Source organism: Chenopodium album, chromosome 22 (genome assembly GCF_948465745.1).
Source record: "Chenopodium album chromosome 22, dcCheAlbu1.1, whole genome shotgun sequence".
Lineage (NCBI taxonomy): Eukaryota > Viridiplantae > Streptophyta > Magnoliopsida > Caryophyllales > Amaranthaceae > Chenopodium > Chenopodium album.
In genome coordinates, this window is record NC_137855.1 from 8,374,224 (window position 1) to 8,390,347 (window position 16,124).

A 16,124-nucleotide genomic window follows, 5' to 3' on the forward strand; every position below is an offset into this window, starting at 1 on the left:
AGCTGAAGAATCATTGGAATGCTGATGTACTAAAAAAGTACCATGTGTAAACCCTTCGGGGCAGAACAATCTTTGTAAGTACATTTGGAATTATTAATGAAAGGCCTCAGAGCCACCATTTCTATAAATTCTACAATTTTTTATTCTTTCAAGTTTTCTTCATTCTATCTACTCTTTAAGGGTTTTTATTCAGCCTCGTCTGAAACCTTCGCCTTCGGGTAACTGGGTTTCAGATTGCTGACAAACTCGTCTTTTTAAAAGAACCCTGGTCTTTTAGCTGAAGCTAAACTTCAGCGAAGACTTGTTCTCCAAAGACATGAGTCCATGGACAAGTCTGGGATATTGCCTTAGCTGAGCCTCGTATCCCAGAGAGCCATTATTTGAAACATTGCCTTCAGTTGGCCCTGTGTTTCAGATATCCATTTTTAAAGATAGAAAGAAAACCAAGGATAAAGGCAACCGTTAGAAAATTTTTATTCAGCCCCGTCCGAAACCTTTGCCTTCGGGTAACTGGGTTTCAGATTGCTGACAAACTCGCCTCTCTAAGAACTCTGGTCTTCCAGCTGAGGTTAAATCTCAGCAAGACTTGTTCTCCAAAGGCACGAGTCCGTGGACAAGCCTGGGATATTGCCTTGATTGAGCCTTGTATCCCAGAAAACCACGATCTGAAACATTGCCTTCAGTTGGCCCAGTGTTTCAGATACCCGTTTTCAAAGTTTGACAGGAGCCCAATTCAATAATCCAAAGACATGAGTCTTCAGATTACTGAGGGAGGCAAGAAGCACTGTCAACGCAAGTTTATCTTCAGCAGAAATTCTTCAAGCTAAAAGCTTTGTACTTGGCAAGTTTTTGAAGAAAAAGTAAAGCATTCAAAATAAGGCGAAGTAATTGAAGAAAAATGCATCAGATAAAACTCAAAGGCTCAGAAAAAGAGCTACAGAATTCAAAATTCAGAATTGTCTAGGACATAACGAAATATCGGCAGCCGCCCACAAGCGGAAAAATACAGCTGCCGAAGTACAGTACAAAAACAAATAAAGCAGTTTGTACATCAAGGCAAGCTGAAGCAAAAAACAAGGCAAAAATACTTTTCAGAAGCGGCAAGTCTAAAGTTGAGCGCACGATGAACCGCAAGATTCTGAAGACGACTGCCCGAGTTCCTATGCTTCAGCCCGAGGATCAGACTGATCAGCAATGCTGGCTTCAGCTCCGGCAGCAGATGAAGCAGGCTGTGCACCCTGCTGAGCTTCGAGTTCCCTCCTCTCTTCTTCTTCCTCAGCTTCTTCAGCTGCAAGAATCTCAGCTTCGGCTTGAGTAGGGAACTTCATATGGGGATCTTCTGGATCCTGGCCCCATTCAGCACACTTGGACCAGTCCAGATTCGGCTCAGCATGGAGACAAAGTCTTCGACATACTCTGAACCCGTTCTTAAATCCCATTTTGTACTCCTCTTGAGTATAAATACGGGTCTTGAGCAGGGCTTCAGCATCTGCTAGCTTCTTTTGTACCTCCTCCAAGTTTTCCTTGGAGTGGTTTAGCTCTTCAGCGAGCTTGGAAGAGGCACCCTTCTGCTTGTTCAGCTCTTGCTGAGCCTCTGAAGCTTCAGCCTTCAGTTGAGTCAGCTCGTCATTTTTGACCCTTAGCTGATCCTCAGCCTCTCTCAGCTTCTCTCTCTCAGCTTCGGCAGCAGCAACAGCCTCTGAGAGTTGGACATTTTGGGCTTGGAGCTGTTCTTCAGCAGCCATCCGACTGGCTTCTGAAGCTTCCAACTTCTGCTGCACCTCAGCCTGTGCAGTAGCTCCATCCTTGATTCGGCTTTCGATGGCAGCCTTGAATTTTGTAACGTCCACTCCCATGTGATCTCGGAGAAAGTTCTCCCCTTCTATTAGTGGGGGGAAAACCTCTCTCTCCATAGCAGTGCAGAAGGTCTGGAGGGCTTCAGCAGCCTTCTTTTCGTATTCCTCCCCTTCCCTCTGCTTTTCCTCAGCTGCTGTCTGCCTCATCTGAGCAAGCTTTAGCTCTTCAACAGCCACTTTCTGAGCATGCTCCGCCTCATCCACCCTATCTTGTAGGGTGTCTATCAGCTCTACAGTGAGAGTCTGATTGTGCACAAACTGAAAGCAGAAGCACAACTCAGTAAAAAAAAAAAAAAAAAAACATAATAACTTGGAGCTGAAGAGCTAAACAGAAAAATAGAAACAAGAGTAAGGATTTACCTGCATCATCAGCAGTTGATTCGTCCTTACAGGGTCTGGGACAGATCTGCTGGATTCACCCATCCCAGCAGTGGCCTTCAGCGACCAGGCCCTTGCCCTGTCTACTTCGGACATTCCAGCAAAACTGCCGAAGTAGGCTTCTGCACCTTCTCGGTTCTGACCCCATATGACGTCCCAGATATGATCTGGAATTGGAATTCGGGAGGCCGAGAACCCCATCTCTCCAGAATGCAGCGTCTGGAAGGAGGGGAAGGAAGACTCAGGAGCTTCATGAACCCTCTGGGGTTCAACTTCTTCTTCTTCTTCTTCTTCTTCAGCAGTCTTCTCTTCCTCCTCAGCAGAGCCAATGACAATGACCTCTGCTTCCTCTTCGGGGTTGAGAACGAAAGCCTCAACCTCTCTAGCAATATCAGCTGAGAAACCCTCAGCAGCGGGCTTCTCAGCACTCTCAGCATTGTGCCCTTCGGCACCATCTACCGTTTCCTCGGCTGGGACCCCTCCCTTGGGATCAGGAGTCTTTTGGTCCACCTCCATCTCAGGAGGTGGGAAAGGGGTCTTCGGTGGAGATTGTGGTGGTGGTGGGGGAACCCTCGGCAATTCGCCGCCTTCACCGGGCTCTCTGATGCTGATGCCGGCCGGCCTCGGCCCCGTTTGGAAGTCATAAGGGCCGATGATGGCCATCCGTCTCCTCCTTTTCTGAAGGGGCTGTTCATCCATATCCGATTCTTCGGAATCTTCCTGGATTTGATCTTCAGGAGGAGCAGGAGCTTTTCCTTCTCTATGCTTTTTGCTCCCTTCAGACTGCAAAAAACAGGGGGGGCAGGAAGAGTGTGAGTTCTCCAAAAAAAAAAAAAAAAAAAAAAAAAAAAAAAAAAGAAAGAAAGAAGAAAACAAATTTCAAGTTAGGTGTAACTCACCGAGGTCTCCAGCAAAGCCTCGTCCTCTTCTTCAGCCGCCCTCGCTGCCGCTTTTTCTTCAGCAGCCCTGGAGGACCCTTCTCCTCCTTCACAAGCTTCAATAGCCCGTGCAACCTCCTCGGCTGTACGGGCGGCTTCAAGTTCCTCAGCTAGCAGTTGAAGCCAAGGATCTCTCTTCTTCCACCAAGGCTTCTGCCTTTGATAAAGGGCAACAGCCTCGATTTGGAGATGATGCGGATCTAGATGAACCTCCCTGTGCTTTGAATCGGTGATAGCGGGGGCCCGATCGATAATAAGTCTCTCTTGGCTGACGCCGAGACGATTGTAGTCGATGCCAACGTTTGTCTCGTTCCGCTCTGAGCATAAGAAAAGAACAAAGGTCAGTTCAGCAAAAGAAAAATGCTGGATCAGCTCAGCAAGAAAGTGCAAAAAAACAAAATTCTTGCTAAGAATAAATAATAAAGGCCTCGGCCCCAGCCGAAGATACTTACCATCCCTGAACTTTCGGCTGAGGCCGACAGCTGCTAACATGTGCTCTTGGAAAATATAGTGGTTATCCGGGAGCCAAGTCTCCGGGATATACTTCATTCGGCCTCCAGCACCCCCAGGGTTCAGCATTCGGCCGAAGATATTTTGCTGATTAAGGTGCAGATCTGGGCCTCTATCTTCGGGAGGACCCAGGCTTCCCATTTCAGGGTCAGGCTCAGATAGATACCTGGGAGCGCTGAAGACATAAGGATGGGCAGGATCTGTGGGCGCCCTAACCCAGATCCATTGACCCCTCCATTCCTTATCTGAGGAATCATTCGGCCACATGGTTAAATACTGAGGCCGAGACTCAATTCGGAACCACCCAGGACCATGATTACCGTGCCCACTTTGAATGTTCGGCATTAGCCGATGAAGCTTTTTGAAGCAGTGGAGGTTCGGTACATATCTGAAAAACTTGCAGACCCACAAGTACGTCATCACCCTTCGGATGCTGACGGGAGTTAGCTGGCACAGGGAGACCCTGTAGTGGATCAGCAAGTCTCGGACAAATGTGTCCAGAGGAAACCTCAGCCCATACTGGAGTTGTCTTGTGTACACCCCCACATACCCCGGGGGTGGACGATGGATTCTATCAGATGCAACGGGCATTCTGCACCAATACCCATCAGCTTCCATTATACCGTAGTGCAGCTCTATTTGTTCGGCAAACCGATACACCTCGGCGTGCTGTACCCACCAATGGTAGGGACGGTTCTTTATCATGGCTGAAGCTACTTCGGCGTCCCGCCACTCCTGAAATCCAGGAAGGACATCCCAAAGTTGAGCGGGAACTACTTCGTCCTGCCCAGAGACGCTCGGCTCCTCCGATCCTTCAGGAGGCGCCGATGAAATTGGGGTCGCCCTAATTCCTTCAGCAGGGTCAGACCCCACTTCTTGTCCGTTCCAGGTCCCAGTCCTATTCCTGGGATCGGGGAATTGCCTCGCCCTTCTTGGAGCACGGGCCCTGCCTCTAACTCCTCTCACCATTGTCGGTTTTTGAAGAAAAAGTCGAAGGAAAAGGGGGAGGGAGTTCAAATTCGAAGAAAATTAAACAAAAATTAGAGGAAATTACCTTTATCTGAAGCGGAATTCGCCGATCTACAAGTTCGGAATGACGAATTTCGGTTTCTAAGATTATTTCTCGGGGATTCAGCGAAGTTTTGATGCGGATTCGGGGATTCTTTTGCGGGGTTCAAGCTCGTGTTGGTGAAGAAATGAGAAAAGAGTGCGTCCCTTTTGGTTTTATTTCCGGAAGTGGGAATTTTGGGGGGCTCACGCTTAAATTTGCTCTTAAATTCCTCATTAAGTAACCGTTAAACACGTTTCCCCGTAATTAGTAATTAACTACCCATTATCCGTCCAACTTCCACAAATTATCCACCCAACAGCCGTTATCTCACTAATGGCGGTTTAAATTTAAATCTTTTTGGATTAATTAAATCATTTACTTCCCTCCTTTTTTCTGGTTAATTAAACCCGACCCGTCATTCTTCCAAATCGGGTCTGGGGGGCAAGTTGTTTGGGTCCAATTTAGTCCAATTGGGCCAAGTCATTAAATGATCCAATTAGAAGCCCAAGGTCAAGGTTCAACTCTCCAAATAGTGCTAAAGTCAAGATCAGTCCACGAAGCATGTCAATTGGGCCCAAGCCCACTTCTCCCATATATGCCAAGGTATAAAAGCCTTCAATATTACATTTGTAAACAACACAACAAAGCCTCAAGCAATTAATTCTCTTGCATAGCTTTCTCTCTCTACACATTGTACTAACTTTAGCATCGGAGGGGCCTTCCTCGGCAACACCCCCGAGGCTAGTTTACGTGTGTTTGCTGTGCAGGAAACCCTCGGTCCATCATCACTTGGATCGAGCCCAGTCTTCACCACCTCATTGGACCTTCGGCAAGGTCCCATTGTTTTTACCCGAAACAACACTTATGAAAATATAAAATTACAAAATTGTAATAATAAAATAAAGTGAATAATTTGACGGCTAAATTTATGTAGTTGGTTGGAAATTTCTTGTTATATGAAACAAAGTGGTAGTTGCAAGTAACAGATAATTGACTTATAAGGGTTATATATGATGCAACATTATATACCACGTATAATTCATGATGATCATACATACAACATATTAGTGTTATTGGAATACAAGAAATCATGCATGGTGAAGATATGTCTAACACTTATTATAGAAGAAATCAAGAAAATTTTCCATTTTTGTGTCGTGCTATATAGGCAAAATCCAATTTGGTTGCTTAAAATTTGCACATATTTACTTCACAGAGACGAAATTAATAAGGGTCTGTTCACATTTACTGAACTAAGCTGAACTGAACTGAACTAATTGAGCTGAGCTGAACTGAACTATATTGAGCTGAAATGAATATATTATGAGAGAGAGGAACTGAACTGAACCAATTGGAGCTGAACTGAAATGAACTGAAATGAAATTAAGTACTCCCTCCGTCCCAAAAAGAACGACCCATTTGGCCAAAACTTTGTCCCAAAAAGAATGACCCATTTGCATTAAAACACCCACCAATTTGCTATAATATTTGTGCAAAATTAGCTTCCTCATATAAAAATTTGATTTTCCATGTTGTTTTATTACTTTCTCTCTCTATTTTTTTACAAACCCCATGTAAATTTATCTTTCCAATATACTTTTACTTCTTTTTACTTAACTTCCTTAATACCCGCGTAATCAACCCAAATGGGTCGTTCTTTTTGGGACGGAGGGAGTAATAAAGTAAATGTGAACAGGCCAGGCCCTAAATAATAACACTTAAAATAAAATTATCAAAGTTGTTGCAGGATAACTAATTAATTTCTTAACTAAAAAAGTGTTGAAAAAAAGAGTACTTTAATTCACTTATCTAATTGAAAACAACATTAATTATTGTCGTTTCTTTTTGGCTCATGTTTCATTCTTGGACACATTCACATACCAAATCTCACTTAACTTGCACCCAGCCTTTATTTTTCTTCTTTTAATTGACTTCATTAGTTCATTCCGCCCAGAGTCACTTGTGAATTGTTTTATGTTTTCTTGAATTGAAATTATTAATTTCCAACTCAAGCTAAACCCTAGCTAGCAATAAAGGTAGAGGGCTTTGAAATAATTTTTATCAATTGTAATAGTAGTAGGATATTTCTATCAATTGTAATGGTGACCAACATGTATACAGAGGTAACTTATCTATATAAAAATATGCTCTGTTTATTTTTTTTTAATAATCTTGATTGGAATCATTCAACTATTTGGAAATTGAGAAAATCATCTAATTTATTAACAATATATGTACTGTATAATAATTAAGAAAAAAAATATATTTTCACGTAAGGACGGACTTGCATCATCTAGCTCCTTTATTTCCCATGTTAAATATATCAAAATTTTATATAGATTGTACGGATATGTATTTAAAAATTAATGATCAAATATATACAATGATAAATGTGCATGTGCATCAAAACGAACATCAAAACAAATGAACGGAGTATATTTTCGTATAAACTCGTATTCCAATTTAATTTATTTACTCATACAAAATAGTTGTTAATACGAAGTATAATACACTTTTTAAGAAGAGTAAATGAAGTAATTAGTTGTCTATGGATGCATTGTGAAAATATCAAATAATAAAGCAAAAATTTAATATAAAAAAGAAAGTCATGTCACGTAGCCATCCTTAAGATGTAAAATGGAATCACACAATATATTTTGCCTCTTTGGTTGACTCTTGATGATATTATTAATACTTAGTCATTAAATAAATAATTAATTAATTAAGTTGTTCCTAATCGCAGCTCTAACAGCGAAATGAAATTCCCTTGATTAATTAGTATTCCAGAACTCTTTGTTAATATGCTTAAGGTGACTCATTAAACGTGCATATAATATTAACGAAGCATATATCATTGTTGCTTGTGCAATTTAATAGGGATTTTCCTATACTTTTTCGGCGGTCGTGGCTGTAGCTAAATTATTACCAACAAACCTCTTTTATTCAGAAATCTAGTTAACTTGACTTTTATTTGATTAAGTCACCGTAGTATTAGCCTTTGAACAAGGGATAAAAGATGATTTGGTAGTGTGAGTCTGAAAACTGATTTTGGCACACCCTCAATTGATTTCGGCACACCCCTATGTGAGAGCACAATTTTCTATGCTCTTCTCACATAAGGGTGTGCTAAAATCAATTAAGGCTGTGCCAAAAACATTTCCTTGTGAGTTTGTGAGATTGTGAAAGTCCCCGAATTGAGCTCATTGAAGAGTATTTCATTGATTATAATCAATAATCATATACAATAAGGGTTATTAACTTATTATATATATATACAAACAAAATTCATGGGTTAGGTAAATATAGTCTCAATCAATTAGAATTTAAAAACTATAAAATGTTTGATAGGACGAAGGTTTTTTTATTTTAGCGTTTAGATTGGTCTTGGATGGCATTGTAATTAAATAATCATGTCACAATATTTGCTATGATATAACTAATTAAGTAGTTATTGGGCCAATAGTATAAAAACTCATGATTCAATTCTACTTCTATTGATTTATTTAGTGACATTAATTTATTTCTTTACAATAAAAAAACATAGAGTATGACAAACTTCAATGGGTAACCTTCCAATAATGTTAACTTTGAGATCAAGGATTCAATTCTCATGAAGGTCAATTTTTTAATGTGCCATGATATGAAATGATAACCAACAAAGCAGGTTGGGAGAGTGTCACGTACGCACGTGACGTGTGGACATGCTTAGGAACGCTTTTTAATAAATATTATAGATAGATATAGATATAAAGATTACACATACGACATATCACAATACAATATGCATAGTAAAAGTAAATTAAAGAAGTTGATTTTACAAAAAAAAAAAAAAAAGGGGGGGGGGTATATAAGTAATATAGCATAGTAGTATAAGGTATTAAATCATATATGCACATAGTCCACCTTACATGGAATGATAGAGAGAGGTTGACAATAAGATACTTATGCTAGGTTTGTAACAAGGTTTTAAAAGTTACTCGTAATTAATAAGGTTAAGATGTAACAAACAAAAAAGAATGGGAAGTAACTACTACAGAGTATCAAAAAACAACCATGACCTATTAGAATAAAGTACATAGTACAATAAATATAAGAAGAACTAGTGTTTAGCCCGGGCGATGTCTCGGATCGATACATTAAAAATTAATATATTATAGTTTTCATATATTATATTTTATGTAGATAAACTTTACTTTTAATATTTTGTATGTACATAATAGTGTTATATATTTTTATTTTAGATTTAGTCTAAAAAAATTTTGACATGTAAAAGTACAAATAAAAACACTCTCATGGTCTACATTAAATATATTAAGAAGAATAAGTTAACCATAATATTAGATAGCAAAGTTGGTATGACTTCTTATTTATTTTTCAATGGACTCAAGTTCGATTCTTGACAAAAACACTTTTTTCAAATGACACGTGGCATTCACATTTCTAATTGGGTGATGTGGCATGCTCTTGGTGGAAGAGAGGGGTGATACGTGGCGTGTATCCTTGATTAGGAACGCCTTTTAATAGATAGTATAGATAGATGACCATGACAGGGATTGAAAGTAAAATCAATTCTATATATATATATATTAAAACTCATGGCAAGACATGTTGTTTTGCCATGTGTCACCAATTTTGCCATTTAGCATATGATGTGTCGCCAAATCATACCATATCATTAATGATTGAAAACTCCATGCATTAACCTTCATGCAATGTATTAATGATTAGTTTAATTGATAAACTCTTCATATGCATAACAATTTCCCTTGTGATGTAACTCCATAATAATTACGCAATAATAAAGTTTGTAAGAAATTAAACATTACTCCACTTTTATTTTGTGCATTAATTCATAAAATTGTAATTATAGAGTAAAAGATTTTTGTGCATTATGGAGTAGTATATATTTTGACATCAAATTTATAAAGATTTGATTCATCATTTTATTTTATTTTATTTTTTTTTTTTTACAACAAGTTGATTTTAATGCAAAAAATTATTCTTAAAGTCAAACCAGTTCATACAAGCAACAAATTTTTTTTTTTTTTTAAAAAAACCATTTAAGCTCTCAATGACAAACAAGCCAAAATATATATAGTTCGATTAAAGTAATAAATTTATAATGACCCGGGGCATCGCCCGGGCCAATAACTAGTCGAGGATGAAAAGCCTAAGTAGCTGTCGTAAACCTCAAATAACTAGTTTACCTTAGAACTTTGTCGAGAAAACCGGCTTTCCAACCAACCAAAAAATTAGTTACTCAATAATGAACACTTAATTTGACTGTTTGACGAAATTTTAAAAACAAAAACCATTAAAAAGACTGATTAGAAGCAAATTAAGCCATATTTCAAATACCATTAATCTCCCATAGATATAAAAGAAAATTACGTTACTCGTATGATAGTAATTATAGTATTTGATACAAGTATTTTTTAAAACATGTAAAAAAGAAAAGTGCGTCAATTATTCTAAAACGAAAAAAATACCGTTCTTACCAAATTTACCCTAATTTACACATATTTATTCATCTCCTCCACTTTTCCTCTTCCCCCCAAAATTTCCTACCAAATCCCACACAAACAATTCCAGAAATCAATCAAAAATGGCAGAAAACCCAGAAGAACCCCAAAATCAAAGGAAGAAAAGCTCAATTATAATAGAAATCCCTTCATATCAAGAAGTTCTTCAGAATAATCAACACAAATCAACACAACCTTCTCTTTTCAACCCTTCTCAATCCTTCACTCAAGCTTTTGCTTCCATTAAAAAATCCGAATTCTACACTCCTCCTCCTGCTGCTCCCCCTCCTTCTACCTCTAATTCTCAATCTCTATCCTCATCAAATGCTTCTTCTTCGGCTTCGGCTGCGCCCTCTTCTTCTGGGTATGTTAATTTGATCTGGGTTTCAATTTTATTTTTGTGGGTATTTTTGAATTGAGTTTAATTTGTTTTTTTAACAGGCAAACTGGGGTTTCGAATAATAATTTTGTTCAGAAGACTAATGCCATCATTGTCAGCCACAGGCAGGTATTTCTCTTGTTTTTTTTTTTTTCCCCAATTTTCTGGATTAAATTGCTGTATTGTTGAATTTTTCTTGGTTGATTGTGTATTGCATAATGTTGTGTTAGATAGAATTAGAATGTAATTAAGTTGTTATGTTGAGGAATTGTAGATTTTTGAAAATATGCTTAGCTTAGTGGGTTAAGTATGCCAACAAATTAAATGGGGCAATGAGAAACTTGTTAGCAGTAGTGCAGCATGTATTATTTGTGGAAAAGTGAAGTTCTTTTTGTGATTCGTCAAAATTCTTATGATGAGCTAGGACAGTCTATTTGAGTCGAAGTTCTTATAAATTTGGGTTTGTGATTCATCGAAATGCTAATGATGTTGAGGTTTCTAGGTCGGCATTGAATGCTTGATAGTTTGGAAGAAAGAACTAACATTGGGATTTCTTTATGAGAAGATTTGTTATTCTAAAAGATGTGGAAAGTTATACATATATAGTTGAAATTAAAGCTGTGCTTGCATGGTATTTGGGCTTTATTATTCATTTTAGCTCAATAAAGGAATGGTAGTTTTATGAGCATTATAACTTAATGCTAATGCTAATGATGTTGAGGTTTCTAGGTCAGGCTTGATGCTTTGGATGAAAAAAATAAACTCGGGTTTTGTCTATTGAAGAAATACTATTTCAAAATATATGGAAAGCTATACAGATTTTGTGGAAATTTAAGTTATTCTTATATGATGTTTGGGTCTTTCTATTCAGTTTTGACTCAAGAAAGGAAAGGAAGTTTCATGAACATTAGAACTTATTACTAACTCGCATCATTATATTACTTCAGCCATTGTGAATAATTTATCTCTTAGAAATCAGGAGGTGAAAGCAGCTCAGGGTGCAAGAAGGAGATTGATGGATGCACAATTGACCATAGATGAAAGAGAAAACTGAGGTAGCTGATCAGTTACCTCAGTACATAGTGCGGTTTAGTGTGTTTATTAGTTATAGTATGATAGGATAGGAAGAGTAAAGGTCTAGTTTAGTATTTTTCGTAGGATATAGAATGGTAACAGTTCAGACATTTTTGGTTGGAAGGGGAAAGAGGAAGGGAATTTATCAATCTCTTTGGTTCATAAATTAATTAGCATCTCTATGTCATCCTCTTGCTTCTTTTTGGGTTCTGTTGGGGAACAGGGTTTTTTTTTTTTTTTTTTTTTTAAATATCTTCTCGTATCTTTGCTTTGTGAACCTCTTGATTAAACTTTGTAGTAAAGTTGAATAGACAAGAGCACAAGACTTAGTCACTGATATCTTTGATGAGGAACAATGGTTCAGCTTCTATCTACCATTATATTGTAGTTGGGAAACGAAGAAAGGAGTGGAGCATATATAAGAGGGTTAAACAAGTATTCTTCTGGTGATAGATACTCAGTTGGTGGTTAGTAAGGAAGAATGGAAGATAATTGACCTGCAACTTTAAATTGCTGAAGAAGGACCAGGGATTGGTCAAATATATTGAATCCCCTTGTTGATGCTTCACTTCTTTGTATTTTTACCTTTCCCTACCTTTGTTTACTATTCACATATATGTCCTTTAAGCTGCTATAGTAGGTCTATGGTGTTCTTGGATTAAAATATATTTGTCACTAGTCATTCATCACTGTATTTTTTGTTGGAATGGGCTTCTGAAGTTTATCTGATTTTTTTTCCCCCCTTTTTTATTAATGTTTTTTCCTTGGTCCATGGCCTGTTCAAGTATACTGCTTCCTGATAATGCTAATGCTTAATTAGTTATTGCTTGAGATCTACTGCTCAGACTGTTAGTGAAATTACATTTTGCTCTTCATTATTATTTTTGGGATATGGGAATTAACCCTGGGGCGTGTTAAAGTGTCATCAAATGACATATTTTCTTTGTAGTATATCATCATTTAGTGGTTTTCTAGCTTATTGCTGTCAATTTAATCTTTGGAGGCTTTAGTCATCATCATCATCAAGCTGCTGGCCAAGTTTGCTTCATTTGATAATTTGTTCACAACAGTTGCTATTTTTGCCTCAATCCTTAGTCATTCAAATTCTTTTTTCAAGGAAATGTCTTCAAAAAGATGAAATGATTGGTTGGTTTTAATGGAACAAAAGGCACTTGCCTTTGGGAAAGGCGAGTGCGATAGACCGGCTATTTGCTTCCTGTTGCTCTGCAGACTTCCAGAACTTTGAGAATCTAACTTTACGTGTCAATTTCCTTTTGCAGAAAGGAAACCCTTTGCTCAAGCACATCAGAAATGTAAGGTGGAATTTTGCTGAAGTTATTCCTGACTATGTACTGGGGCAAAACTCTTGTGGTCTTTATTTAAGGTTAGTTAAAAGTTAAAACATTTTAATGCAAATCTTCCCTTTAAAAATACCCTCGGGGCCTTGGGTGGTTACAACTTTACAAGGTAGTGTTTGAATAGGAGGAGTTTCATGTAAATAATGTCTTTAAGTGAATTGTAATTGTCATGACTTATGAATTAATTTCAATGTAACCCCTTCAACATATATTTTCGCTGTTTTTTCACTGAAGTTACCTACATATCTCACAGGGAAAAAAAATGCTGATATTTCACATTATAATATCGGTAGATGCTTAATATTATTTCTGGTATACTGTATTTCCTGTTTTCTCAACATAATATTATTAATTGATTGGCATGAGTTCCGTCAATCGCATGCCAAGCTGCAAAGGCATATCTTGTTTATTCAATGTCTGGTCTGAATGGCATTTATGTGAAAATTTGCCAACTTATTCTATCGATTTTAGTTTATCACATGGATTTTTTGTTGTTGTTTTCTATCATCTTCTTCAATTGTGTGAATGATATTCCTAGAATTTAATATTGTGCAGTCTCCGCTATCACCTGCTTCATCCAGACTATCTTTATTTTCGCATAAGAGAACTACAGAAGAACTTCAGACTTCGTGTGGTGCTATGTCATGTTGATGTGGTAAGCTGCTACTAGATTGACTCAGTAACTATTTGATAATCTTGGTCACTTGGTCAGGTTGATGTATGTTATGGTCCTTATGGAATATAATTATATGGCAGTGTCATTGACATATATTATGACTGCTGTAATAATAATTGTGTCCAACATTATGATTATGTTTTTCAGGAGGATGTAGTAAAGCCTTTACTTGAAGTCACAAGAACTTGTCTGCTTCATGATTGCACTCTTCTCTGCGCTTGGAGGTGAGAAAGACGCACTTCTTAAAATATATTCTCTTAAAGTTCCTTAGGGGAGTTAGATTCTGTTGTTCATGGGATTTAATGATATACTCCGTAAAGTCCGTATTCATGTTCATACCCTGATGTTTTGGTGAATGCCTCCTGACTTTCCCCCACTCCCCAAATTTCTTCTAGAATCGGTTGTTTTGGAGCTATCTCTTTTCATGGGATGATAGAATGTGCTACCTTCCTTTATGTAACTATTACATTACTAGTGTGCGTCAACATGACCAATAATTTTCATCTCACTCAATCAACATCTCCACTTCAGCATCACCTTTGCATGACCTGTTAAGCAAAATTTAGTACTATATTTGTTGTATCTCGATCCACATGCAGGCTTATACTAACTTTGCTTTACAATTTTCCTGTCAATTTCTTTCTTTGTTTATATCAGCTTGGAAGAATGTGGTCGATATTTAGAAACGATTAAAGTCTATGAGAACAAGCCAGCTGATATCATTCAAGGACATATGGACTCTGATTATTTATCAAGGGTATGTCCATATGGGATAGTTCTCTCCATAAATTAGTACTCCGTAGTGCTTTAATCCATATATATAATGCGGCCGAGTTAAAAGGCTCTTAATGGTTTGTCCTTAAACAGTATGCTATCTTATGAAAGCATATAATTGTGTGGTGAGATATTTTTTTACAAAATGTTTGCTGAACCTTCTTTCTGGTTGCAGTTGAATCATGCCCTTACTGCTGTTCGACATGTTAACAAAACTGATGTAGTTACACTCGGTTCCACATTTGGGGTAGGCAAGATGATCAATTTTGTTATAGATAAGTTTTTCTTGAAGGCAATTTTCTAATGGTTTTATTGCGCTTTATAGTCTCTTTCCCATATCATGGATGCTTCTATGGAAGATCTAGCCCGTTGTCCTGGCATTGGGGAACGTAAGGTACTTTCAAGTCTTGTCAATAATATTCATTATCTTGATCCATAGTAACATCGAGTGATATTTACGCTATCAGTTTAGAACTGGCTTTATTCTCCAATTCTCGAATTTAATCTGAGTTTTTTCAAGTTTCTCCTTAAGTACAGCTATAGTTTGCACTCAGCAACTTTACCAAAATTCTTCTCTGCATACATTTTCTCCTTTCTCTGTCTGTGTGTGGTGATGTGCTTTTCTGACATGGTGTCAAAGTCCAAATTTTGAAGGCACCAGTGACTAACGTATCTTGTTGATTAATTAGGTTAAACGTTTATATGACACCTTTCACGAACCTTTCAAACGTGTGGTGCCAAACCGCCCTGAAGCTCCTGTGCAGAATGATCCAACTCCTACCTCATTAGAAAGTGAACCACCAGCTGTTGAGAAGGAATCAGAAGACACTAGCAAGCGTCAGAAAAAAGATCCAGAAGTGATCTTAAAATCTGCTTTGTCTGCAGCCTTTGCAAAATATTCAGATAAACTTGGAAAGAAAAGCACACCATCAGATAAGGAAAGTGGTGAAAGCTCAAACATCCAAAAAGAATCAGAAGCTGATTCAGAAATTTGAAGTAAGAACTCTTACATCTGAAATTCCTCTTGGTGATTGAGTCTTGGCATAGACCCCTCGAAAGTTTTGTGGTAATATAAAAAGAAAAATTTATCTCCTGATAGCGTAACTATCTGGTGTTCCGGTTATCAACTGGTTTTTCTTTTCTGGACTGCTATAATAGCTCTCATGTAACTATATCTGTGTTGTAGCTTTAGCTTAAATTATGTTAGTTGATGTAAACTTTGATTAAGGAAATAGTGCATCTTTACAAATGTAAATTTAGGCTTAGAATGTTATAGTAGGAAATTTCCTTTGCTAATTGGCACATAACAAGCTGCACTGCTGCAGCATGCATTTAGAGCACATGACGTGGTCCCAATAGTGGCAGTGACATTTAACATGGGTTTGTATTGCTTTGAGCTATAAATTACGGAGTATACAGAAAGACTCAATAATTAATGTAGCACTTTATGATTTGTTTTTTTTCAAATGTATGTTGTAATACTCCCTTTGTCTCTAAATAATCACCCTCAATTGATTCGGAGTCAAGATAAAGGATTTTGAATAAAATTGTCTTAATAATTCATAAGTCCTGTACTCTTCAAAGTTTAATTAATATCTTTGTCGTCAC

General features: G+C 37.6%; 1 protein-coding gene across 1 annotated transcript; it reads left to right on the forward strand.

Annotated features, from left to right (window-relative positions):
* The first annotated feature begins 10,307 nt into the window (after positions 1–10,307).
* On the forward strand, positions 10,308–15,983 carry LOC145605573 (DNA excision repair protein ERCC-1-like). The gene is made up of 9 exons (XM_081661647.1): positions 10,308–10,619; positions 10,697–10,763; positions 12,989–13,092; positions 13,622–13,721; positions 13,890–13,966; positions 14,400–14,499; positions 14,692–14,763; positions 14,842–14,910; positions 15,206–15,983. Exons 1-9 carry the CDS (start codon positions 10,339–10,341, stop codon positions 15,509–15,511), a joined length of 1,176 nt encoding a protein of 391 aa, XP_081517773.1. The 5' UTR covers positions 10,308–10,338; the 3' UTR covers positions 15,512–15,983.
* The last annotated feature ends 141 nt before the right edge of the window (positions 15,984–16,124 follow it).